Here is a 24,466-nt window from a genome sequence, read left to right on the forward strand (position 1 = left end):
TGTCCACCTGCCCGGCCTGCCACAAGGTGCGCGCCCCCAGGGCCCCTTGCGGGCGGTCGCAGCCCCCTTGCGCGCGGAGGTGGTGGGGCGCCCGGGAGCCCCCTCCGGGGTTGCGGGCCAGCGTGCGCGGTCAGAGTTCGCGTCGCTTTTGTGCCTTTATCTGCTGCTGGACGCTGGAGAAGGCTTTTGTCCCCTTCATCGGGCCCTTGGGCGACAGGAGTTCCAGCTTGTGTCGCCCTGGTTTCTCCAAAATCTGGTGTTTTTTGGCAGGAAAGGAAGCCGCGGGGGAGGGGAGATGGGGGCGTCGGCCGGCGGCCCAGGTGTCATTTCCCGGGTCGGGTGGCCGACCCGCGTGGGGCCTTGCACGCCTGCAAGACGGCTGTCTCTCGGAGGTCCGCCTGCCTCGGTCGGGCACATCTGCCCGAGTCCCAGGGTGTTGGTCTCCTAAGGAATGTTAGGTTAAGGTCTCCCAGCTCCCAGCTAAACAGGAAGGGCATTGTGGTCATCATCCCCTTGGAAACGTGAACTTTCCTCTACATGTTTCAAAACTATATGTAAACACCAAGTGTTGGGGCTCCAGCTCCTTTTTCACAGCCCCCTGGGACCCAGTGCCAAAACGGTGCTGGGAGAGGAAGGGCGTCTCTGGGACCCGGTGTGGCCTCTCCCCGGACAGGTGGCCGTCGGGTCCCGCGGTGCCGAGTGCCCGCTGCCCGGGTCGGAGCTGTCCTCCCCCAGCACTCCGCGCTTCTGCTCTGCTGGCGGTAATTTTCAGCGGTGTCTCAACCCTGCGTTGTGGTTTTTTTTTGTTTCCGCGTCTTTCTCTGAGATGTGGTTGTGGTATCTCTGTTGGCTTTAGTCTAAATCTTATCTGTCTTTGGTGACGTTGACCTCTGAGACTGTGGGTTTTTTTTTTTTTCCCCTAAATGTGCGTTCAGCTGTCTCTCTGAATTGCATGTTGTGCACTGGGCACAAAAACGGTGTTCCAGCTACGACAAAGGGAAAGCGGTGTCCTAGAAAATGTGGTTGTCCGTGGGGGGCTCCGGAGGCTCTGGGGTGCCAGTGCCGCGTCACCTGTTCGTGGGGTTTCAGTCTCTTACGGTCAGTCTCCATGCTGTTGCGTCCTGTTTCCGGGGCCCGATCGCTCGGGTGTGTTCCGCTCCCGAAGGGGGATCTTCGTGCGTGCAGACGCCTCGCTTGGCAGCGGCGGAAGATGGCGATGATGATTTTGGTTGGGTAGGAGCCAGCCCTGGAACGAAAGCTTGCTCTAGAAGAGAGACTTTCTATTGGGTCAGAAGTCCCTCTGATGACACGAAGGGGCACCCCCTCCCGCCCACATGCGGCCAACTGGCCAGCTGTGTGACCTTGGCCAGAACCCTCCCTCCCCGTGTTTCCCTGCTGGAGTGGACGGGGACTCACCTGCCTCCTGGGCTCGTCGGGGGGCTGCGCGAGGTCCCGCGTGACGCTCCCACATGTTCGAGGAGCACAGACTTTGGCCGGGCACACGGTTACGGAGTGAAATATTTATGGCTCGTGCGGGGTTTGTGTTTGTTTTGTTTTTTAATATTTATCTTGAGAGGGGGCGAGGGAGAGAATCCAAGCAGGCTTGCACTGTCAGCGCCGGCCCCGCGCTCGGCTCGAACCCACAAACCGTGAGCTCATGACCTGAGCCAAATCAGAAGTCAGATGCTTAACCAGCTGAGCCCCGCCCCCTCCTCCCCCACCGGCGCCCCAAGTGCCAGTTCCTATTTTCTAAATTGATTTTTAAGTAGCAGCTTGGAGCTTTGATCCATGGGAAACTGGTCAATAACGAGCTGAGGTGCGTAACCGTAGGGCTGGACCTTCATAGTTCAGAACCACCGTGGTGTCTCCATTTCCCCACATCCCCTCCCCTGTGTCACCGCTAAACTCATTTCAAGTACATTCATCTCACTTTCTGTTAAAGTTAAGGCCTGATGCACCTTTGCTGCCTCGAGTCGGCCTCTGTGGTGAAATGGGACATCTGAGCATCTCGCCTTCTTGGGGTCTGTGAATCTAACATTTCCTGTTGTCCCGGGAAGGCGGCCCTGGTAAGGCTCCCCTTTTGTTTCTTTTGTCAGCAGTTGTATTTTGGTCTGAACTCTTTAGAGAGAAAGACGTGGGATTGGTTTTTTCTTTACCTCCTTTAAAGTAATAGTTCTTATAAAAGTGTCTTCTGCTACGGTCAGTGTATATCTAAGAATCCTCATTGCTCGGAGGACAGGCAGGAGGCATTTGAGAGTGTGAGTGAGGTAAAATCAACATTCTCACGCTCAGGAAGGAAGGCAGTCGTGGGGGCAGAGCCGGCGGTGGACGGCAGCAGTCTGCCGCGTGGCTGACAGGTGCCGTGGGTGCGCTGGTCCTCAGGCCCCCCCCTGAGCCGGGGCTGGAGCTCCGCTGGGACTCACACTCTCTTCCTATTTAAGCATTAAGCCGTGGTTGTAGGAAAAGTTAGATTTTATCCTCCGCGGTCGTTTCTTTACATAAAGTGATAATGTGCTACAGTACGTGCTTGTTTTTTCAAGTAATGGCTTTTTGAGGTTCAAAGATCATAAAATTTCACTCCTTCGAAGTGCACACTTCGTTTTTAATACGCTCACGCGGTTGCGCGCCCACCAGCGCTGTCTGCTGCGGAACAGTTTCGTCACCTCCCAGAGGAGCCCCGCACCCGCTTGCCGGCCGCCCAGCCCCGACGGCCTGCCACCCTGTTTGGTCTGCACGTGCTTGTCGCTGCCCTTTCAGACGAATGGAGTCCGCCAACGCTTGGCCTTCTGGGGCCGGGCCTCTCTCACTTAGCACCGTCTGCTCAAAGTTTAATCGTGTGGAAGCGTGTGTCCGGGCCTCAGGGCGAGTGACATCCAGTGTGTGCATAGACCCGTTTTGTTTATCTGCTCATCTGTTGACGGACGCTCGGATTGTTGCACGTGCTCATTTTTAGGTTCTTTCCCTCGTGGTTAATAGGCTCTCGTGTTACTCCCTTACACCTAACCCTTCACGAGTCACCCCTGCAGCGCTGTTGACATGTGGCTGTGCCGAGGGCCCTCGCCGTCTAGATCAGAGCCCTCCTGGGGGGTCCTAGGCACCTTGCCTGGCACCCTTCTGGGGAACTGCTGTGGAAGGTGGCTGAGAACACACTGCCCCGGGGCCTCTCAGGCCAGCGTGGAGGCCTGGGGCCTGCGGAAGCCCCGGACCGGGGAGCGGAAAGCTGCCCCCCTGCCCTGGGGTGTCAGAATCCTCCTGAAGAAGATCACAGTCGGACAACTTCGTGACATTATTTCCAGCGGGTGTCGGACCTTGTTGGCGCGCTCCACCTTCCTTTGGCTGTGTGTCCTGGGTGTGCACGCGAGCGCTAGGAGGGCACGGTGGACACCGGCTGTGCACAAATGCTGCTCGTGCATCTCGCCCCAGGGGGGGCACGAGCTGGCTGAGTTTCGTTGCGTCCCTGAGCTGCTGAAAATCACTGCGGTTCACGCCCTGGCTACCTTGTGAGGTGGGAGTGGCCTCCTCCGGCCTCTCAAACCGGCTGCTCTGCCTGCCGTGGAGGATGTGGCGTTCCTCGGAAGGGACTCCGTCCGGAGCAGCTGCTCTCATCCCTGATGGCTAAAGGCAGAGCCGTAGGGCTGCCCTGCCGTAGGGTGACCCGCACTGGGGGCCTTTGGTTTCTGTCCTTCTCCGCCCCTCCCCCCACCACCACGTTGGGGCTGTTGACCGGCGACTGTCCTGTGCGCTAGTTCATGTTCGCCGTGTCCAGCTCCACAGACGTCAGTGCTGCCACTGTCGTTGGTGTGGAGTTTGGTTTTCGCTTACAGTGAGGCACGTGGTGTTACTTACGCGCACTCCGGCACAATTACAGGCACACGTCAACGTTTGCCTTATTTCTGCGGGTTTTGAAGTTCGCTAGGTACTTCTGATTTTCACTTCAGTCCTGCATATTTCATCCCCTGCCTTTTGGACTCAGGACATTTTGGATTAATCTATTTTTTTCTACCAAGCAGGTCATATGCGTCTTACATTTTTAAAAGCAAGATGGTAGAAAGGACATTTTTATATGTTTATTAAATTGGTGGCTGCCAACCTCCCAGAGATTGCAACTCAAAATTTCTATGCGGTCTAGGGATAAGTAGTTTCTCTTTGAGTGCGGTCTCTCTGTCTCGGACGGACTGCATTTCAGAGGAAAGGTCCTTGGGACGTTGCTCTTTTGTTGAGAAGCCACGTTCAGGACAGCAGCGCTCTCATTACGAGTTTGTGGGTTGTCGAGGGCTCCGGGTCCTGGACGCCAGCCCGCCGCAGGCGGTGCAGACACGGTGTTAGCGAGGCGGCTCCCCCCCGGGCCCCACGAGGTCTGGTGTGTGGACAGATCCAGCACGTGCAGAGCTGCTTCCTGCGTCAGTGAAAAGGGGTAATGAAGAGCTTAGTAAAATAGGCTCTTTTTTTTTTTTTTTTTTTAATTACAGCTGGAGTTGCTTCAGCCCCTCCCCTGAACGGACGGTATGAAACAGGCTGACTCTTAAGCAGGTGGTTTTGTGCAGTTACAAGGCCTGAGGTTTAGAGTGAAGACAGAGGCGAGACGAGAATCTTTCCTGTGGTTGATGCTCCGGTGGCCGCTTGCGACCGGTGATCAGGGTGATTGGGGTGCACGAAGGGGGCCCGGCCTGCCAGTGGGGGGCCCGGGGAGCGGCGCGGTCCTGTGGCCCCGGCTCTGAACATGGGGAGCACTCTGGTGTCAGAGACGCTTTGCCCTGAGAGTCTCACCCTTAAGGAGCGGTTGGGGTTTGAGGCGGGTGTTTCTCGGGTGCATAGAGAAATCACGAGCCCCTGACGGGTCTTGTGTGCGCCCTTGGCCTTCCCTCTTTCCTTCTGGTTCTGAGGCAGAGCGCCTCTCTCCGTCACAGGCCCTCTCACGGCTAGTGCCTTGGTCTCTGCTTTGGTCACAGCTTTCTCCGGGAGGGCGTCAGCTGAGTGTCTGAACCGTGTCCTTTCCTGCCCTTCCCACGCCCCCACCTCCGTCCTTGACGTCCTGGGTCTCCCCGCGGCACGTCAGAGCCGCCAGGGTCCTCTCACCTGTCCTGGAAAGGGCAAAACCCCTCCTTCAAGGGTGTCCACCTCCGTCAGCCGCTCTGTCTGTCCTGCTCTGTCTGTCCCGTCCTTAGTAAGTCCTCCCCCAGCCAGCCCCGCCCTGCTTGCTGGGGGAGTGGCTGTTTGTAACAACTTGCTGCAGATCCTTCTGACTTTGTAACACACTTGTAAATATGCGCGCGTTTTTCTAAAACCTTCTATGCACACATCTACAGACAGGATCTTCCCACAGGGGCTGCACCCCGCCCGGCCCCCCCGAGCCGTGTAGACTGGGGCCAGCTCACCTTCCGCTTCTGCCTCGGCCTCCTGGAACCTGCCTTTTGCCTCCACCTCTTGGATGATGTCTATTTTTATTAAAGGCAACTCCATAAACTGTTTAAAAAAACGTTACCTGGAAAACATAACCAGAGGTACAAACGGAAAAGACACAAAGGGCTCTTCGGTGAAGCGTCTCCCTCCCCCCGCACACATCGCAGAAGGACACACAGGACATGTCGAGGTGTGGGCAGCCTTCTCTCCTTCACCTGCGTGGTGATGCCTGTTAGTTCGCATTTTAAAAAACGAGATTTCATACCTTTTTCCTAGTCATCCAGTTCTGTCTCTTTCTCTGTTCCTTGTAGCAACTTCCAGAGAAACCCGCTGTGTGCGTGCGTGCTGTCCGACTCCGCTCGGCGCTGCGCCAGGCCCTGGAGCGTCTCCGTTCCAGTTCAGCGGGTCCCCAGTGGGGACCTTTGGTTCCCGTGTCACTGTTACAAACAGCCCAGTCCCTTACATGCTACACATGACACGCGTGTGGCCTTTCATGTTTGGGTGCGTGTCCCCGTGGCCTGGAGGCCGGAAATAGGACTGCGATGGGCCGGGGGCGTGCGCCTCTGTAGGAGTTGGGGCAGCGCCCCGGCCTGTCTTCTAGAAGCCCTGGAAGCCCGCGGCGGGTGTGTGTCAGCACCTGTTTGCGCACCTCCCGGTGGGGGGCACCGGCGGGGGTGGGTTTGTTCTCCAGCCCCCTTGTGGGCGAGGTTGAACATTAAAAACAATTTTCTTTTACTGTTTACTTAAGAGTGAGAGAGGCCAAGCAGGGCAGACTGTGAGCGGGAGAGGGCCCGAGAGGAGGGGGCCCAGACTCGGAAGCAGGCTCCAGGCGCTGCAGGGACAGCTCGGAGCCTGTCCCTTATGCCCCCCTGCCCCTTCCCGGCTCTCTCTCTGTCTCTCTCAAGATAAATAAATAAACTTGAAAGAGCATTGTATTTTTGGCACCGTTTCCATATCCTTTGCCTTTTTCTGCTGAAGTTGTTGATCTCTTCTTCATCGTTCTGAGCTCTTTAAGTGTCACGGAAATTGTCCCTTTGTTTTTAGTAAAAGTGGCAAGTGTTTGTTTTCCTGGGGTTTTTCCCTTGCCTGTTGACTCTGCCGCGCAGCCTCTTCCTAGCGCCCGTTTTATCGATCTTGTCCGGCATCTGGGCCTTGTGTCGTCGGCAGAGAGGCTGTGTGCCTTCGGCCCGCCATGGGTCACGGCCGTGCACACGCGATGCCACGTCCGTTCCCTGTGGTGCCTTCTGCTCCGGAACTGGCGCAGGCCGCGCTGGCCGCTCTCACCTGACAGAGCCGCCTGGAGTCTACTTGGGGTCAGCTGCCGAGCCACTTTTATGTTTCCCGGATGAAAACCCTGTTGCCCCCGTGCCGGCTATCGGAGGACCGTCGTGCTGCCTCCCCGGTGTATGTGGGGGTCCCATCTGCACCGCGTTTTCAGTTCCATTGATGTCTTTCTCTGGATGGTGGATGGCCTCTTATTTGACGGGTTCACGGCCTGCTTTTCCGTCCTTGTCTTTCTTACCTCCCGTTTGCTCAGCGGGTTCTCCACACGGTGGACGACAGGGGCGGGTGGTAAATGTGGTTGCGGAGGTGCCCCCCAGGTGCCGGCTGAAAGGCGTCTGGGCGTGGCTGGAGCAGCCAGCTGAGAAGCTCCGCCTCCATTCATTCTGGCTTCCTCCTGCTTCTCAGTGTTTCCAGTTGGCTTTCCTACTCGCTGCCGGTGGCATTTCACTGATGAATCCACAGTCTGCGTGGAGGTTCCGGGTAGCTCAGTGTGTCCTAGGCAGCCCCCCCCCAGCCGTCCCTGACCGCCTCCCCCTGGCCTCGACACCCCCAGCCAGAAGCCCACGCCTCCTTCGCTGGCCCCCTCTGCCCTCCCTCGGCCACTTCCCCAGTCCCAGCGTCCTGGGGGGTTTCTTCTCTGCTGAACCCACCGCCCAAGTCAGTGTTCGCCCTGCCCGCCCGCCCCCTCCCTGCACACCTGACAGGATGGGACCGTCTCGGGCACACTGCTGTGTGGGGCCATTTGCCAGGGAGCCAGGGCCTCGATCCCGATGGCCGTCAGGGGTCAGGCACGACCCCAGCCTTGCAGAGCTCCCCTCCTGCCCCCAGTCCAGATTGCACGCCGGCAGGCGAGTGGGTGACCTCATTGTTGAAAGTCTGCAAGAAACAACTGGTAGCTGTTCTATTTTGTTTTTTAATTAAATTATTGAGAAACGTTGGCACCTTAACTTTTCTTAGAAATCACAGCGACACGTCCAACTTCTCACCTTGGCCTGGGTCTAATCTATGACAACCCATCTCCGTGACCTGGGTCTAGTCTGCTATGACAGCGCATCCCCTTGGCCAGGGTCTAGTCTGTTGTGACAGCCCATTTCCACGACCGGGGTCTCCTCTAGTATGACAGCCCTCCCACTGACCTGGGTCTCACCTCCTGTGACGACCTGTTCCTCTGACCCCCCTCCTAGCCTCCGACACCAGTTGCCGTGGCAGGTGCCGCGTAGGATCGTTCTTCTCTGACGTGCAGGTCTTCGCACGGTATGCTTCGGCCTTTGTGATCTGTCCACTGCCGGTCTGTACTCACCTCTGTCTACACTTGAGGTTCCTAGGTTTGCTGTGATTCCTCTTTCCCCTGAACCTTCGTGGGTACTGATCTCAGGACGCCTGGTACCTGGGGCTCCCTGGACCCCAGTTCTTGGCTTACACTTCCAAGCTCTCTATGGCCTCTCTCTGTCCTAGACCTTATACCCACGTGAGTGTCTGTAAATTTCCATCACCAGACTTTGACTTCCTGGACGGCAGAGGCTGTCTTCTTTCAGTCCAGAGTCACGTGGTGCCTGCCACCCACCAGGGGCTGTGTCCCGAGCGTCTGTGAAAGTCGAGTGGGAGGGATGTGTTGTATGTTTATGAAAGCCCACTCTAGGGGTGCCTGGGTCACTCAGTCGGTTAAGCGTCTGACTTTGGCTCAGGTCATGATCTTGTGGTTTGTGGGTTTGAGCCCCATGTCAGGCTCTGCACGATAGCACAAAGCCTGCTTTGGATTCTCTGTCCCCTTTTCTCTGTGCTCTCCCCTCTCAAAAATAAACATTAAAAAAAAAAGATGGGGTGCCTGGCTTAGTTGGTTAAGTGTCTGACTTTGGCTTAGGTCATGACCTTGTGGTTTGTGGGTTCAAGCCCGGCGTCGGGCTCCGTGCTGACAGCTCAGCGTCTGGAGTCTGCTTCGAATTCTGTTTCTCTCTCTCTCTCCGTCTCTCTCTGCTCCTTGCCCACTTGTGCTTGCTTTTTCTCTCTCTCTCAAAAATAAGTAAACATTAAAAAAAAAAGAGGCCACCCTAGTGAAAACATTTTTTCCTTAGTGCTTTTCTGTGGTCCTGTCAGTTACACCTGTTAGCTTACTTGCTTTTGTTCATTGGCTGTTTCTCTTCCCTGTGAGTGCACGGCTGTAGATTTCTAGTGGACTTCAACGTCAGTGTTCTACTTTATTATTCTTCAGAAGCTGGCACGCGAAGTTTCCAACGGGAGCACGTGTCTGCACATGGAGGTTTGGGTGATGCCACCTGGGACCGCGCCAGGCGCACGGGCCAGCCTGCCGGCGCTTGCCGGGGCTGTCAGGGCGGTGTCGGGGCCGTCCCCCAGGAGGGCTGCTGTGATCATGTTCCCCTCGCTGTGCCAGCGTGTAAACCGCCGAGCGCCCCGCTGCTGTGGTCCAGGGTAGAACGGAAGTGCACGAACAGCCGTTCGCCTCGCCGGTTAAAGTTTCGCTTGTACTGTTTCATACTTGAAGCAGTGACGTCAGATCAATGGGAAGGGGGCATTATAGAGTCTCCTCGTAACGAATTGGGACATTTCTATAAAAGCTGCAGTTGAATTACTAGAAAGAAATGTATCCTCAGGTTTCTTTACTGATTCACAGTGAATCTAATTAAAGCATGTATATGTAGGAACCGCTTCTGGAAACCTAGTCTAGACAGAAAAAAAGAACTGTTTGTAAAAGGAGGAGAATTAATTTATGGGGAAGAGGATCCTTTCTCCCGTGTCTTTTGGGCATTTCAACACGATGTGAAGGCCTGGGAGCAGGGCTGACGGCCCGGCAGCGCCGAGCTCACGGGGCGCCCGGGGCCCGCTGGGGCACCGGGTCGGAGTCACGTGGCCCGCCGTGCCATCTGGAGCGTGACCCGGGGTCTCCTGGCCGCAGCCCCCGGCGGGCTCGTCCCTGCAGGGCACCTGGGGAGGGGGCTGTTGGAGCTCATGAAGGCCTGAGGCCGTGACCCGGTATGCATGCGTGCTGGTAGCCAGGAGGCTGGCTTACCTGTCACTTGACCTTGCAGAGTGCGGAGGGAGCACAGTTGCAGGGACGGCCACTTGCTGGTGCAGGCGCTGCTCCATGCGCCCTGAACCTATTCACTCGTCCTTGTGACCGCTCCGCCGCAGAGTTCCTTCCCGTCCCCGTTTTAGGGGTGACAAAACAGATGCAGACAGGTTAAGTGTAAGTAATTTGCCAAAGGGGACATGAGTAAGTGGCTATTTTTATTATGTGAAGCCAAAATTATATTTTAAAATGGCCTTATCTTATTATTAAAAGCTGGGGGGAAAGCAGAAGATTGTGTGTGTGGTGGGGGGTGCTGCTCCCGAGGGCGTCAGGCGCGGCACTCAGGGCCCCGCGTCCGCCTACCCACGGGATGAAGGCGCGGCAGGCACCCTGCCAGGGTTTCTGGAAGCGTGGGAAGCTCTGTCGCGTGGCCCCTGTTGAGGTAGAGAACTCCCCGTCACCACCTCTTGTGATCACTTGTCCCCTTCGGCAACCTCCAGGCCTCCTCCCGCCTCCCACTTTAAATCTGTGTCCCCGTCCCCCCCCCCCGGGTTCGTGTTCGTGTCGCCTGTGCTAACCCTCTGTGAAGGCGGGACGCGGACACAGAGTCGTTTCAGCTCCTGCCCAGCGTCGTGGCCTTATCTGTGGCGGCGGGGCCAGCGGACCCCCGGGTGCGTTGTTGGCTTTGCGCAGTGCGCCGCGGTGGAGTGCATGCTGTCCGCTGCCCAGCAGTGTCAGGGCCGTGCTCTCCTGTGGTGGCCAGTTCTTCGCCGTCCTTCGTGCTGGGTTATCCTGTTTGTCCCCTCTGCTCCAGCCGCAAACCCAGCGGTGTAATACCACTTCTGGCCTCATACGGCGTAGTTTTAAAAATTAAGGAGAAAATATTATTTTATGTTTGCACATATATTTGCTCTTTCCAGTGCTTTTCTTTACTCAGTGAAGAGCTGGCTTGGGGGCGCCTGCATGTCTGTCGGTTGAGCATGTGAGTACGGCTCAGGTGATCTCACCATCCCGACTTCGAGCCCCGGGTCGGGCTCTATGCTGACGGCCCAGGGTGTGGAGCCCGCTTCAGATTCTGTCTCCCTCTCTCTCTGCCCCTCCCCCCTTGCCTTCTGTCTCTCTCGCAAAAATAAACACTAAGAAAGCCCACTTGTTATCATGTCCTTCACTCTGGAAAACTTCCTTCAGCGTTTTCGGGGGTCCAGGTCTGCACCTTAGACATTTCCTTAGTTTTCGGCCCTGCAAGAGCGTCTTGCTGCTGCCTGTGTTAGTGCAGGGCCCCGCTGGCCGCGTCGCTCAGCACTCGAGGACCCGGGGGCGGGGGGGGCCGTGCCGCCCCCGGCGCTCCTTTCTCCACTGGGTCTCGTGGCGCCCTCTGAACGTGCTGGGTCTGTGGACTCGTGTGTTCTGCTAACTTCGGGAAACCGTCAGTCATAATCTCTCCATCGTTCTTCGTGTCTCAGGACCTCCTTCCCTTTGGGACGCCAGCTGTCGGTTAAGCCTTCTATTATTCCGCAGGCGTCACAAGCTTTGTCTTTTTTTTTCCAGTCTTTTACTCTCTTTGTTTTTTGTACCGGACACTTTTCAGTTGATCTGTCTTGAAATTCTGCAAGTCTTCTGTTAATTCCAAACTGCTGTTAAGTTCATCCAATGGATTTTTTGAAGTTTACTTATTTTGAGAGAGAGAGAGAGAGAGAGAGAGAGAGAGAGAGAGGAGAAGATAGAGAGGGAGAGAGAGAATCCCAAGCAGACTCCATGCTGCCAGTGCAGAGCCTGATGTGGGGCTCAAACCCATGAACTGTGAGATCATGACCTGAGCCAAAATCAAGGGTCAGAGCCACAAAGGTGCCAAGCTCATCCAATGGATTAAAAAAACTTTTAAAAAATGTTTTATTTATTTTCGAGACATAGGCAGAGCATAAGTGGGGGAGGGGCAGCGAGGGGGGGTGGGCAACACAGAATCCAAAACAGGCTCTCGGCCCTGAGCTGTCAGCACAGAGCCCGATGTGGGGCTCGAGCCCACAAACAGTGAGATCGTGACCTGAGCTGAAGTCGGACACCTAAGCAACTGAGCCGGCCAGGCGCCCCTCATCCAATGGATTTTTAAATGCAGAAATAGCATTCTTTCATTCTAGAATTTCCATTTGGAATCAATCTTTTTTGTATGATTTTAAGTCTTTATTTTTTTTTTTAGAGCAGTTTTAAGTCGACAGAAAACTTGAACATCATAATCACCTGAGGTCTGGGGTTACATCGGGGCTCACGCTGGGTGTCGCGGAGTGATGGTTAGCGGCGGGCGCCCACTGGGACCTCACACAGAGCAGTCCCTCTGCCCGCACACCTCCCCGCCTCCTGCCCGTCGTCTTTCCTGCCTCCGTAGCTTTGCCGTTTTCGGAATGTCATCTGGTGGAGTCACACCGTGTGTAGACTTTTCAGATTAACATTTCATTTGCCTTTATGCCTTTTCATGACTTGACAGCTCATTTCTTCTTATTGCTGAATAATATTCCATTGTGTGAGGCACACAGTCTATTTATGCATTCACCTCCTGCGGGACATCTTCGCTGCTTCCTGAATTTTCATATTTTAAGAGTTTCCATTTCTCTCCTGGGATGTCTTTGGGTTCTTACGTCACATACATTTTCTTTTATGTCCTGAGCTTCCTAACAGCGGCCACGTCATAGGCTTCTTGCCCCGACTCCAGCGTAGGACTCCTCTTGGGCTTGGTCTCCTTTTTCTCTTTGTATAGACCTTGTTCTTGTTTCTTTCCATGCCCAGTGCTTGTGGATGGCCCCCTGGGTTTTGTGAGTGAGACCCAATAGAAGTTCGGGCTTTTGTCTGGTTCCGAAGAGTATTGTGTTGTTTTGTTTGTTTTCATAGGCCGTACATTTGGCTGGACTCAAACCCCTGAACTCTCTTCCTTTGCTGGCCAGCAGCCCAGTCTCTGGCTGGCTGGTCTCAGCCCGGCTCCTAGGGGCCCGCGTGCCTAAGTCAGGGCTCACGCAAGGGTGTGGGCAGAGTCCATATGCAGGACTAGCCGTGTCCCTTCTCAGGCGCTGCCGAGACTTCGCCCTCGCCTGGTGCTGCTTTGCCGGGGACCTCAGGCTCCTCAAGGCTTGAGGGCGTGGGGTGCTGCCTTTCCTGGTGAGGACGGGGCCCGGGGGACACGGAGCGCACCTGGAGCCCATCCCTTTTCCAAGTGTAGACCTTTCTTTAGTTTCTTTTGGTCCTGTTCAGTTTATTGGGTTTTATACTTTGTCTGGAGTTTATGGTTATCGGCAAGAAGGTTGGGCTCTGTCATTATTGAGCGTAGAACCAAGTGTTGTGGTAAATGTGGGCCTCGTACTGTAGAGAGGGTTGATTCTTTCTAAGGACGTGTGGCTGGGAAGGGGGGGTTTACATGAACGGTGACATTTGTCCTCACGAAGGAGGAGGCTGTGTGTGTGGGAGAAACCGATGAGATGATGAGAAAGTCATTTGAGAATGCAAGTGGGTGAATCTGAGGTGTCCTGGCCCCGACGGGCCCCCAGAGTCTGGCACCTTGGGCGTCTGGGGCTCTGCCGCCCTTGTCAAGGGGCTCCTGGGGGCAGATGCCATTTGTCTGTTGGATGCAAGGTCTGTTACATCTGTGGTGGGAGGTAAATCTTGAATTTCTTGACCTCTTGTGTCTTTTCTGTTCAGCCTCGTTGAGCCCCTCCTGGCCTGACCTTGCCCTGCACGACCAGCCGTGGGGGTGGGGGTCCGGTCTCTGACTCTGAGTGCCTTCGTCTGGCTGATAGTAGGCGTCCAGTCAAGACTCGGTCAATGGAGTTTGCGGCTTCTGTAGAAATTCAAGCCGAGGGTGTGATTTACTGACACCTCTGGACCCTTGCTGCACTCTTGTTCCCGTGCAGATGCTTCCTGCTCATTTCCAGCTTGTTTGCGCCGGCCCTTGCCCGTCCTGGGTGCCTCGTGCTCTGTGACCTAACCCCCGCCGGGGCCAGCGGCTCATGGGGTCACAGGGCAGCCGTCGGTTGTGCTGACCGCTCTAAATAAGAAGGCTCATCTCACTGGGAACCCAGGGCCCTGGTAGCGCAGCTTGCTGGTCTCTGTCAGGCCCCGAGCTGGTTACTCAAGAAAACCCCAATATTGAAATCGTTCTGGCCAAAATGCGCGCAGTAACAGTAGTGCACTTGATGCACTTGATGTCCGAAGTCAGAAGGTTCGACCGGCCCGCGGGGGGCGCCTCACCTGCCGACAGAGGTGGCGTGCGCAGACGAGGAAGGACAGCAGCCGCTGCCCCCCATTTCCAATCCCACCCAGGTCACACGGTGTACGTTTTTCCAGAAGGGGGGGTGCTGTACTGAGCGCATCGTTCTAGGTTCCCACGCAGACGCAGTGTTGCCTTGGAGTGGACGCAGGTCGGGTTGCTCCCATGAGGCCGTGAACGTGTGTCTGCGTGTTCCCTGCGGTCCCTCGTTGCTCCTTCTGCCAGCTCTGCACCCTTCTCCGGTGGCCACTGGGTTCTTCCCGTGTCCCTTGGAGACCCTAGGCCCGCGGGCGTTGCGCTTCTGGGAGGCCGGGGCTGTGGCCGCCCGCATGGAAGCCTTTGTGCCGCCCCTGCACACGGTTGTGCTGTTGGTTGAGCACCTGCCGTGTGAGTCTCCCCAGGAGCCACTGTGTAGGTCCTGGCTGCCGCCTGGGCAGAGGAGTGGGTGCCCCTTGAGCCCCGCGCTGTGGGTGTGTGCAGCTGGGCCCCCCACCCTCAGCAGCTGGGGCTCTCGACTTGGGATGCATGCTGCGTCCGCACTGCAGAGGCTCCCTGGGGGGATCCTGGGCGCCTGGAGCCGCCTGCACCTGAGCCCGCCCCTCAGGTTCTAGTTCATTGGCCTGCGCCGGCAGCCCTGGGGTCTGAATTGGTAAGAGCTGTTCGGCGTGCGGGGCTGGGGCTGGGCGGGCGGTGAGGCTGGCCTGCTCTGCGGCTGCTGGCGGCAGCACTGGCTGCGCGGTCACTGTGCGGGGACGCTGCCGAGGGCTTGGTTTGGGGCCCTGCGTGGGGATTTTGAGCAGTCATCTTTTCTCTCTCGTCTTTCATGAGTACAGCTGTAGGGTGAGACATTTTCAAGAGGAACATTTTCACGTGGAAAACAGTTTCTGGTTAGCATTGGCCTTCACTTGGCCTAAGTCAGCAAATAGCTTTCACTATTAAACTATCTACTTTCTTTTTCTGGTTTTGAGAGACTCATAATTACTATTTTAGTAAAATGCTTACAAGTCACTTTTCTTTCTGATTTTATGTGTTTTTTCCCATTGAGTTAGGAGTATTTAACAGATGGTATCCTTTCCGGTGTGGAGGTGGGTTGCTTGGAAGACAGACTGAAAATTGGTGACGCGGTTTGTAGACCCTTTGGAGCTCGTGTCTGTACCCAGGGCCTGGCCCTGCTGTCGCTTGGCTCTCGGAAGCCTCGGGCCCCACGCTTTCTGCTCCTGCGCCTGGAAGGCCCATCCTCCGCTAGGTCTGGCTCCCTCTGCAGGTGGGCCTCAGCCTGGGTTCGTGTCCCCCCTTGGAACTGGCTCAGGTGTTGCCTGGTCTGTCCCCCGTCCCCTGGCAGATTCTGGCCGCGCGGCACCTCTGAGAGGGGAGAGAGACTTCTGGGGCGCACTGCGGGCTTTGGCTTTAGAAGCTGCTCTGTTTCACTGTCATGTCCCCATCCTGCCGGAGGTTAACGGACGCTGGGACTTCGTGGCTTCTAAGTCTTGTTTCCGGTCCTAAGAGTACCGTTCTTTGCAGAAAACCTGGGAAACAGAAACAGGTTTTTTAAAAAATCACCCAAAGATGGTAAGCACTGTTGGTGTTATGGTACATTTTCTTTTTTCTTTAGTGCCTGTGTGCGGGCCCGCTGACAAGCTACGCATTCCCGCGCCTTTTGTTTTCTGAAGTTATTTTTTAAAGACTGCGTCGTGTTTAACCATATGGATCTAAGTTTATTTACACGTTTGGATAGTCCCCCGGAAGGGGACTCGGGGTTCATGTGGTGTCTCCTGGGCGGCCCTGGGGTTCCTCTGTACAGCCCACCTGGCGGGCAGCTGTGGGCCTCCAGGGGTCCTGACCACGGCGAGCCGCTGCTGCGTGAGATGCCCTGGTGGCATCAGCGTCGCCTGAGAGAAATGCAGGGTCTTGGGCCCCACCTGACCTGAGTCACAGCGTGCGTCCCAAACACCAGGAGCATTTTGCACATGGGAGTTTGGGGACAGGCGCCTTGCCTCCACGTAGGCCCCGACAGGTGCACTCAGCCCCGTCTTGCCCAGAGGAGGAGCCCAGGGCGGACCGTGTGCCTTAGGCCTGCTAACGGGCCCCCGAATCCGGTTTGGTTTCATTCACGCGTACAATCCTGGCAGCCCTTTACTGGATCTGGCAGAATACCCGGGCGGCCGTGTAGTGCGGAGCTTGGCATGAGGGCGTTTCCTTTGAACTGGAGGTGCTGCTTTTGATCGGTCCCTCCAGCTGTCGTTGAGACCTGGGGGGCGGCCCTGAGAGGGCCTCGCTGAGGGCCTGGGCCGTGTCGGGCGCTGTCTGGAGCACAGAGGACACGGCAGTGAACGGGACACACAGGGAGTCCCTCCTCCTCTGAGCTGTGGGAAGTCTTCCCTGAGGTGTAGCCGTGACAGCGGCGAGGGGGCCGGGCCCCCAGCCCATCCTGGTGGCCAGGCCCCTCCCCGGTGGCCGCAGCGGGGGATGCGCTTGGGGCGTGGCAGAGGCGGCGTGGGTGGGGCGCGACGGGCCGTTGGCACAGGGGCTCCGCGAGCGAGGCGCTTCGTGGACAGGGCCGAGGCTCGTGCGCGGAGAGCCCTTCTCGTTCCCTCCGGCCAGCGCGGGAGGCAACATTTGGGACCGACCAAGTCTTTATTCTCGTGTCCGTCGGGCTCATGACTGGGGCTCCACTTGTGAGCGTGAGTCAGAGAGCATCTGAGTTGAGCTGCGGAGGTCACATGGGGCAAATTAACTTCACCCAAAATAACCCCAAACACAGCATTTCTGGGAAGTGCAGGCAAAGAGAGCTCTCAATGTAAACAAAAGAACAAATTCAAGATAAAGGCCTGGTTGGAAAAAGCGAACATTTGGAAAACTAGGAAGAAACGCTCTGAGAGCACAGGGAGGCAAACAAAGATTTCGTTTCCGCTGGTTATAATTTTACAGTTTTCTTTCTTGTGTTTATGTTGTTGGCGGGCGTGGTTGGTTATGTGGGGGGTTGGCGTTCCCGTGGGGTAGCTCCTGGGCTCCCCCCTCCCCGCGGCCCCCCAGCCTGCCCCGCTGCCCACGGAGGGAGCTTGGAAGGAGCTGCGTCTTCTGCCTGGATGGCCTCCTCCTCTTCTTCCTCCTCGTGCTTCTCTCCCTCCTCCTCCTGCTGCTCCTCCTGCGCCTCGCAGGGCTGACGGGACAGCTGGCCTGCCATGCCTCAGACTCTGGCTGTGGTGGCCAGCGTGACCAGGGTCCCAGCCCCCTCTGTGCTCAAAGAGGTGTCCTGGCTGAAGCGCCTTGGTCCGCCCAGCCCCCACCCCGCCGGGGCTGAGTCCCTGAGTCCGGCGGCCACTTTGCCGTTTGCGGCTCTTTGGGATGCTCGGGTGGGTTTGTGTGCGGGACCCCGGTGTCTGCCTGTGTGGCTGTCACCAGCCGGCAGTGTTGGCACCTCTGGGGTGGTCGTGCGGACGGCTGAGCCTCGCTCTGGGCAGGACGGGGAGGCTCGCTCGTGTCAGGCCAGGTCGCACAGGGTCTGCTGTGTGTTGAGTTTAGTGTAAGAATTAAAAACAGTAACCTCCTGACTTGTTTACCAGAGTAATATTTGCTGTTTGGAACTAAAAATCTTGCTCCTCGAATTTTTGTAATTTGGTTCTGTTATCTAATATAAAAGAAGTTCCTTTCTAGAATATTCAGACCAATGGATGAAACTTTGCCAAATCCAAATTAGTTAAATCATGAATAAAAGTAATTTAGAATTATAACAGTCTTGATAACATATTGGTAAATGTTATCAAAAGACTTGGCTTTTTGGAGGATAGTTGGGTAGTTAGGATTCATTCCTGTGAGTTCCGTGACCTTCTGGATGAACTAGACCACGCGGGCTGCTTTTCTTGCGCGGCGTCTCCCGGGGCGCGGGGAGGCTTCCCGCAACTTGGGCACAGGGCGTGTGACGGCCGCTGTCCTGCGGGCGTGGTGGCATCTCCATCCTCTTCTTCTACTCCATCCTCTACTTCCCTGTGGGGAGTAGAGTGTTTCTCACCATTTGTAACTCACACCTCTCTTGATAAACTTGAAAATCTCAAGTTTACTATCCTTTGAGATTTTGACGCGTCCTAAATTGTGACTCTGAACAAGTCAAAGCTCCGGTCACTTTCTCCTCCGAATCTTACAAGAACTGTGTGTATTTTGGCTGTAAATTTTCAGATACTGACACTTGTTACGGGGGGGGGGTGTTCTTGTCCCCACCCCGGGTGCCCAGGGTCCCCTCCGGCCTCCAGCACCTCAGCCCAGAGCCCCCTCCCTGCAGGAAGCCCGCTCTCAGCTCCCTCGGCCCCCTGTGCTCCTGCCGGCCTTGGTCTGCTCGGGTCTCTCTCCCCTGCGGTTTCAGAGGCTTTCTGTGTTCACTCCGACCGGGGCCGCTGCTGTGCCTGCCACCCCCTGCCGCCCGTACCGGTCTCCGGAGGAGGTGCTCTGCGCGGGGCACTCCTGGAAGTGGGATCGTGATGTGATGCTCGACCACGCCGAGACCCGGTCGTGTTCCCTTCCTGACTGTTCCGTTCGGAGCATTCCGTCATTCATTCACGATTTCACAGGACTGCATTCAGTCCTGCCACGTGACTAATTGTACAGGGAGCTGTGAGATCTGAAGAAATAAAATAGAAGGTTCTGCCTCAGGTAGAGGTGTGTAACTCACGGAGCGTGGCTGGCGTGCTTCCCGGGAGGGCGACCGAACCGCTGGCCCAGACCCAGGCTCCCGCGTGTGCCTGCAGGTGCCTGGCCGCTCCGTCCGCGGTGGCGCGCGGCCCGCGGGGACGCTCGTCACTGGCGGGAAGTGCTCGTTCATGCACCGCCGTGTGAGTGGGTTTCATGGAGGCTTTACGTCAGTCTTCTACCTAAAACGGACATCCGTGTGCTTATATATGTGTATGTTTTATACGGGATACTGAAGCTGCAGTGAACTGAAGTGACTTCCAGGTACCAGGGAAGAGTCCTTGCACACGGACCCAGTGGGAGAAAATGTGACTTCTCTGCCCTCCCAGGTTCCTCCCAGAGCCGAGGCCCCTGTCAGCAGTGTGAGCAACAGCTTGGAGAACGCACTGCGCACGTCAGCACATTCCACGGAGGAGTCGCTGCCCAAGAGGACGATGGGGAAACACTCCAAAGGTGAGTCTGTCCCTGGAGGGCCCCCGGGGGAGGGGCCCTGCGGTGCGCACGGCAGGCCCTCGGGATGGCGTCGGGCCACTTTCCCGTCTCGCGTCAACATCTCCATTAACGTGCACTGTTTTTCTAACTTCTGTAAGTAACATATATGTCCTGGCTGTAAAAATCTCAAATATCAGTGTTTACTAAGGGGAAAAATGAAAGTTGCTGCACGCTCCTCCCTGCCCCCACACCAGAACGAGTCCTAAGTCGGAGACAGCACCGCCCTATAGAACTTGCTACAGAGATCACGCACCCTCCTCCGTCGGCACTCTCTCAGTGGCCGCTGGCCACATGTGCCTTTTGAGCACTTGATATGTGCCTCATGCAACGGAGGACCTGAAAGTTTATTTACTATTATTATTTTTAATGTTTACTCATTTTTGAGAGCTAGAGACAGAGAAAGAGAGACCGACAGACAGACACGGGCTATAAGCGGAGGAGGGGCAGAGACAGAGGGAGACAGAGTCTGAAGCCGCTCCAGGCTCTGAGCTCTGAGCTGTCTGCACAGAGCCCGCCGAGGGGCTCCACCCACGATCTGCAAGATCATGACCTGAGCTGAAGTCAGACACTTACTGGACTGACCCCCAGGCGTCCCCTGAAGGTCTGGCCGCGCTGGCTCAGTGTGGACGGCCGCCAGCGCCGCCAGCAGAGGAGAGAGGGCCCGGCTCAGACGAAGCCGAGCCTCCTGGGTCCTGCAGCAGCGGGTCCGTCACTGGGGCTTCCCAGGAGGCGAGTGGAGGTGGGGTGTCAGGCTGGGGGGCTCGCAGGGCCACCCACTGCTTCCTCACTGTCCCCGTTCCCCTCTTGTTTGCGTCTCAGGCACAGTGGCCTCACAGATGTTTAATCTTTTTTTTTTCCTAATGTTTATTTCGAGAAGGGGGGAGGGGCAGAGAGACGGGGAGACAATCCCAGGCAGGCTCCGCACTGTCAGCACAGACCTCCTGTGGAACTCAAACCCATGAATCAGGAGATCATGACCAGAGCCAAAAACCACAAGTTGGACATTCCACCAGCTGAGCCCCCCAGGTGCCCAATAAATACTTTGTTTTTCAAATAAAGCCTCCAGAGGTGCCTGGATGGCTCAGCTGGTTGACTGTGCGACTTCACCTCCGGTCATGATCGAATGGTTCTTGGGTCTAAGCAAGCCCCGCATCGAGCCTGCTTAGAATTCTCTGTCTTGCTTTCTCCCCCGCCACTCCCCTGCTCATGTGTTCTCTCTCAAAATAAATAAACGTTAAAAAAAATTTTTTTTAACAAAAAAAGGAAGCCCCGTTCTGACAAAATCACAAGAGCCACCCATCCCTGACTTAGGCGGCGTGCTGGAAACAGCCACATTCTAACTGCTCTGGCCTGTAGGCGTGTGTAGACAAGGCTCGGCGTTAAAACAGCACGCCCTCAGAGCCACCTGGGAGCGCAGTCCGCTCCCGGACGGGGCTCTTGTTCTGAAGACGCGGCAGGACCTGGCCTCCGGATTGATGGTCGTCCCTCGGTCGGAGGACTGCCCCGCTGGAACCGCTCTTGTCCTTTTTACTTCTACGTGTCGTCCTAGGAGAAGTCCTTTCCGAGGAGGTGGCGTTTCCTTTGTCCCTGACTGTCCGGCCCGGACCTGGGCCCTGCACCCTCCCCGTGTGGGGGGACGGCCTCTTCTTTCCCAGAGTGCTTTTTCCTCGAGGCATAACTATCAAGACCCCCTCATTCCTGCTTTTTAAATATAATTGGAAGATTGTGCTCTCTGGCTTCGTCTCGTCCGTGCTCTGTGGTGCACGGAGAGTCCGCGGAGGAGCCGGCGGAGGAGCCGGCGGGGACAGCCGGTCCTCCGGGGCTCGTTGGCCGTCCGCTGCGCTCTCGGCGCGGGTCCTCGGCGGCACCTTTCTTCCACCTGGAAATCGGAGGCAGTGACATTGGTTTCCACAGTCACACTTCTTGGGACGCTCCGTCGGGCCTGGGCTGCTGCTCCTGGCAAAACCCGGTCAGTGTGTTATCACTGTAGGTTTTCTCGCTGTGCTTTCTGCATTCTACTTGGGTTTCGATTTTTCTCTACTTCCTTGGAAGTCCGTATCAATAAAAGAGGTCAGACTTTCACGTTTGATTCATCTGAAAGCTCAGAGGGCAGCCGGAAACGGCCTGGTCTCGTCAGGTGGTGTTCAGGGTGATGGTCTGCAGGGTGTGTGTCCTCTTTCCCTGTGCCCCGGATGGTGAAGACTCGAGAGCGGGGGCGGGAGACGGGGCGGCAGCTCGCGCATCTGGCTTCAGCAGCGGGTCGCGGGCCACGTGTTCCCAGCGGGGCCTTGAACTGCTGGGGCCCCCATGCAGCACTGCCGGGCGCACTCGGGAGGGCTCGGCGTCCCCCCCAACCCCGCACATCGCGGCTCGTCCTTACCGAGACTTCGGGAGACAGTTGTGAAGTACAAGGTGAGGTAGGATTTAGGTTTCGTGAAACTCAGTGAGAGAAGGCCTGCGACTCGCTTCTCTCGGTTGGAGTAATTGTTTTTGAAAATTATCCTTGTATGAGGCTGAACATCCCAGGAAACTTAATTACACTGCAGGCCATTTACCAGCGGTTCTAAAACCTGTCTCGGACCCTTGTGCATTCGTACACGTGAGGATTCCAGAGAACTTTCATCTATGTAGAATGTCTGTCCAGGTATTTATCATACCATACGTTAAAACTGGAATTTTTTTTTTAACTTAAGCAATGTCCTGTGTGCCCCCGAGGTGTTTGTGTCTGTCCCGCGGCAGCCTTAGACGGAGGCGAACGTGAAGCTTGAGCTCCAGAAAGTCTCATCTTTTTGATGACGCAAAACCCGCTGCAGAGAATCGAGCAGCAGTTTTGATAAGCGGCGTGATAATGAAACGCGAATTTTAAGCCACCAGAAGTAGGTTTCTGTTTTCGGGCTGCGCGGGGGACTCAAGGTGCTTCTGGAGTTGGGCGTTTTGATCATTTTAATTTCTCTGTTGGCTCTTTTCAACATTTTATTAAGACTTTGAAACTTCCAGTCAGGTCGAGAGTTTTACAGCGAATACCTACTACCCAGATTCTACGCTTACGTTGCACCTGCTGCCTCCCCCCCCACCCCGCCCCCGCCTACGGGGCCGTTGCCTTTCTTAGGACAGGGCGCTCCTGGTGCATTTCAGAGGAAGCTGTTCCTTTGAATTTTCTGCTGCGCTTCTGCGCCTTGTTGCTGATTTTGCAGGCTTCCTCCACCGCGGCTTCTCCCTTGAGCCACACAGGGAACAGAGCTATCTGGGAGCCTGTTTCTCATCCCCTAGAGACAGTGTGACTCGGAGACACAGGAGTCCAGCTGGTCCACCCAGGTGGCCTAAGCAGGCAGGGCTCAGCTGTCCGAGTCCCCCTCGCGGAAGCTATTGGGATGACAGCGGACATCTTTACCTTTCCAGCCCTGTCCTTGAGTTAGTGCTGCCCCACCACACGGGGGGCGCGGGGCGGCGTGCCGAAGCCGCTCCAGCCGGCCTCCATCTGTCGTTCCCAGCGCAGGGGGCCATTAGTCTCTCGCTGCCCTGCGGACGGCTTGGAGGCGGCCTTGGTGTACGTGTTCACACCTCGGGAGTCGGACGGGCTGCGAGTGAGGGGCTGTGCCCCGGCCAGCCGTGAGACGTGGTCCACGACGGCCCCGACACGCACGCCCGCAGCCCCCGGCCCTGCAGGAGGAGCAGGTGATCCGCTGCGACCCTCCAGCGCCCCCTCTCTGGAGCTGTGCTCTAGAGAGGTCACGACAGGTCAGCTCTTCGCTCCGCTGGGTCCGTGACCCCCCAGCTCTGTCCTCCCGTGGTTTCTTTGTTTTGAAGTGGACCGTCTTGCACACACAGCGTTGGTGTGGCGTGCTCTGCGGGTCTCCTGGTAACATGCTTCCCACGTCTCCTCTTGCGTCTGCTGGTGTCCTTTCAAATCCCTCCCGCGTCCGCCCCTGAAAGGCCGGCGCTGCCCGGGCTGCTCTGGCGCCCGCCCCTGCTCTCTCAGCCTCTTCTATTGGTCAGTTGATGACTTTCAGATCTGAGGGTTCAGCTGAGGCCCTTCCCCGGGACCCCAGATCCTCGTGCATATTTCCCCTGAGGTGGCCTGCTGGTGCCTCTCCCCGTGTGCCCAGGATGGACCTGTCACTTCCACTGCCGCCCGAGATGAGTTTCTGGCACACGTGATTGCTGGTGACCTTCAGGTGTCCCTGTACCACACGAGGGGCTCAGCCTCGCAGCCCCTGCAGGCGTGGCCCTGGGAGCCATCATGGAGTCGTCTTCCTGTTACCGTGGCACCGTCCCCTCTGCCGCCTGTGGTTGTCCCGCCCAGTCCATCCCGCAGCAGGGACCCGCCCTGCAGCTGGGCCACGGTGCCCCGGCGTGCACGGCTGTCACAGCGCTGGCCTCCAGGTGCTGTCCTCAGAGCGTGCGCGCCTGACGTCACAGCCTGTCCAGTGGGAACCACTGTGCCTTTTGTTCAGGGATCGAGTATCCGGCCAGGGTCTAGGAGCCGGGAAGAGTCACATTTCGAACCCAGCCCACGCGGCTCACCCGACCTGCCTGCAGGAGGCCTGCGCTGGGGCTCGTGGGCTGGGCTCGTCTGCGCCTGCGTGACCTTTCCTCGTGTCCCCGCTCTGGCCTCACCACTCCTCTGAGTTCCTGGCTCCAGTCGTGAGCAAACCTGTGCAGGCCCCGTGCGCTCTCCTGCCTGGACCGCGACCACCCTGCCCCTCTGCCCAGATGGCCCTTCCCTTTACACCCCGGTGCAGACGTCACTGCTTGGAGCTTTGGGATTTTACGTCACTTTACGGTTAGTGCTACTCACCTTAATATATAAATAAGTGAAATTCCTCGGGCCCTCAGATCAAGTGCCAGCTCTCTCACCATTCAAATGGAATATGTATGTGTTCATTTCCTATTTTTACTACTCGAGAAATCTCTTTTGTCAGCTTTATGTTTTCTAGATCATGCTGTGCATTACTCTTGTTTCTGTTTTTGGAGAACTAACACATTTAATGCGAGGCGGCTAAGATGATAAAGAAAAAAAACAAAAACAAATTATGTCGTTTTTAACTCTAACATGACACGTCCTAGAAACGATGTCAGAAAGAAGGCTCGGTTTAATCCACGTAGTAGTGAATGCTGAGATTTTAACAGCAGCCGGAGAATTGCTTCTAAAACTGATCCCTGTTGACACAGACAACCAAACGGAAGGGAGGTATTTGAGGAGCGTTAGTATTCAGCTGAGGTTTGAAGAATACAGGTTTTCAACTTTCAAATGAAAAACGAATTTTCAGTGATAAAAATTTCAGCGGGATGCATCTTAAATGTTACTCTGGTTCCGTTTTCGTGAAGGAGGAAGA

The 24,466-nt window shown here is 56.4% G+C and overlaps 1 protein-coding gene across 1 annotated transcript in view; it reads left to right on the forward strand.

Moving 5' to 3' along the window:
• Positions 1-2: 2 nt before the first annotated feature.
• The window catches only part of ZCCHC14 (zinc finger CCHC-type containing 14), a gene marked incomplete at both ends in the record, with an annotated part of 45,445 nt that continues 20,981 nt past the window's right edge, over positions 3-24,466 (forward strand). Inside the window, 2 exons of the mRNA XM_029926108.1 lie at positions 3-26; positions 18,968-19,091. Of these exons, the coding sequence (XP_029781968.1) occupies positions 3-26; positions 18,968-19,091 (148 nt within the window). The remainder of the gene's footprint in view (positions 27-18,967; positions 19,092-24,466) is intronic.

The sequence above is a fragment of the Suricata suricatta genome, chromosome 16 (assembly GCF_006229205.1).
Source record: "Suricata suricatta isolate VVHF042 chromosome 16, meerkat_22Aug2017_6uvM2_HiC, whole genome shotgun sequence".
In the NCBI taxonomy this organism is placed as follows: domain Eukaryota; kingdom Metazoa; phylum Chordata; class Mammalia; order Carnivora; family Herpestidae; genus Suricata; species Suricata suricatta.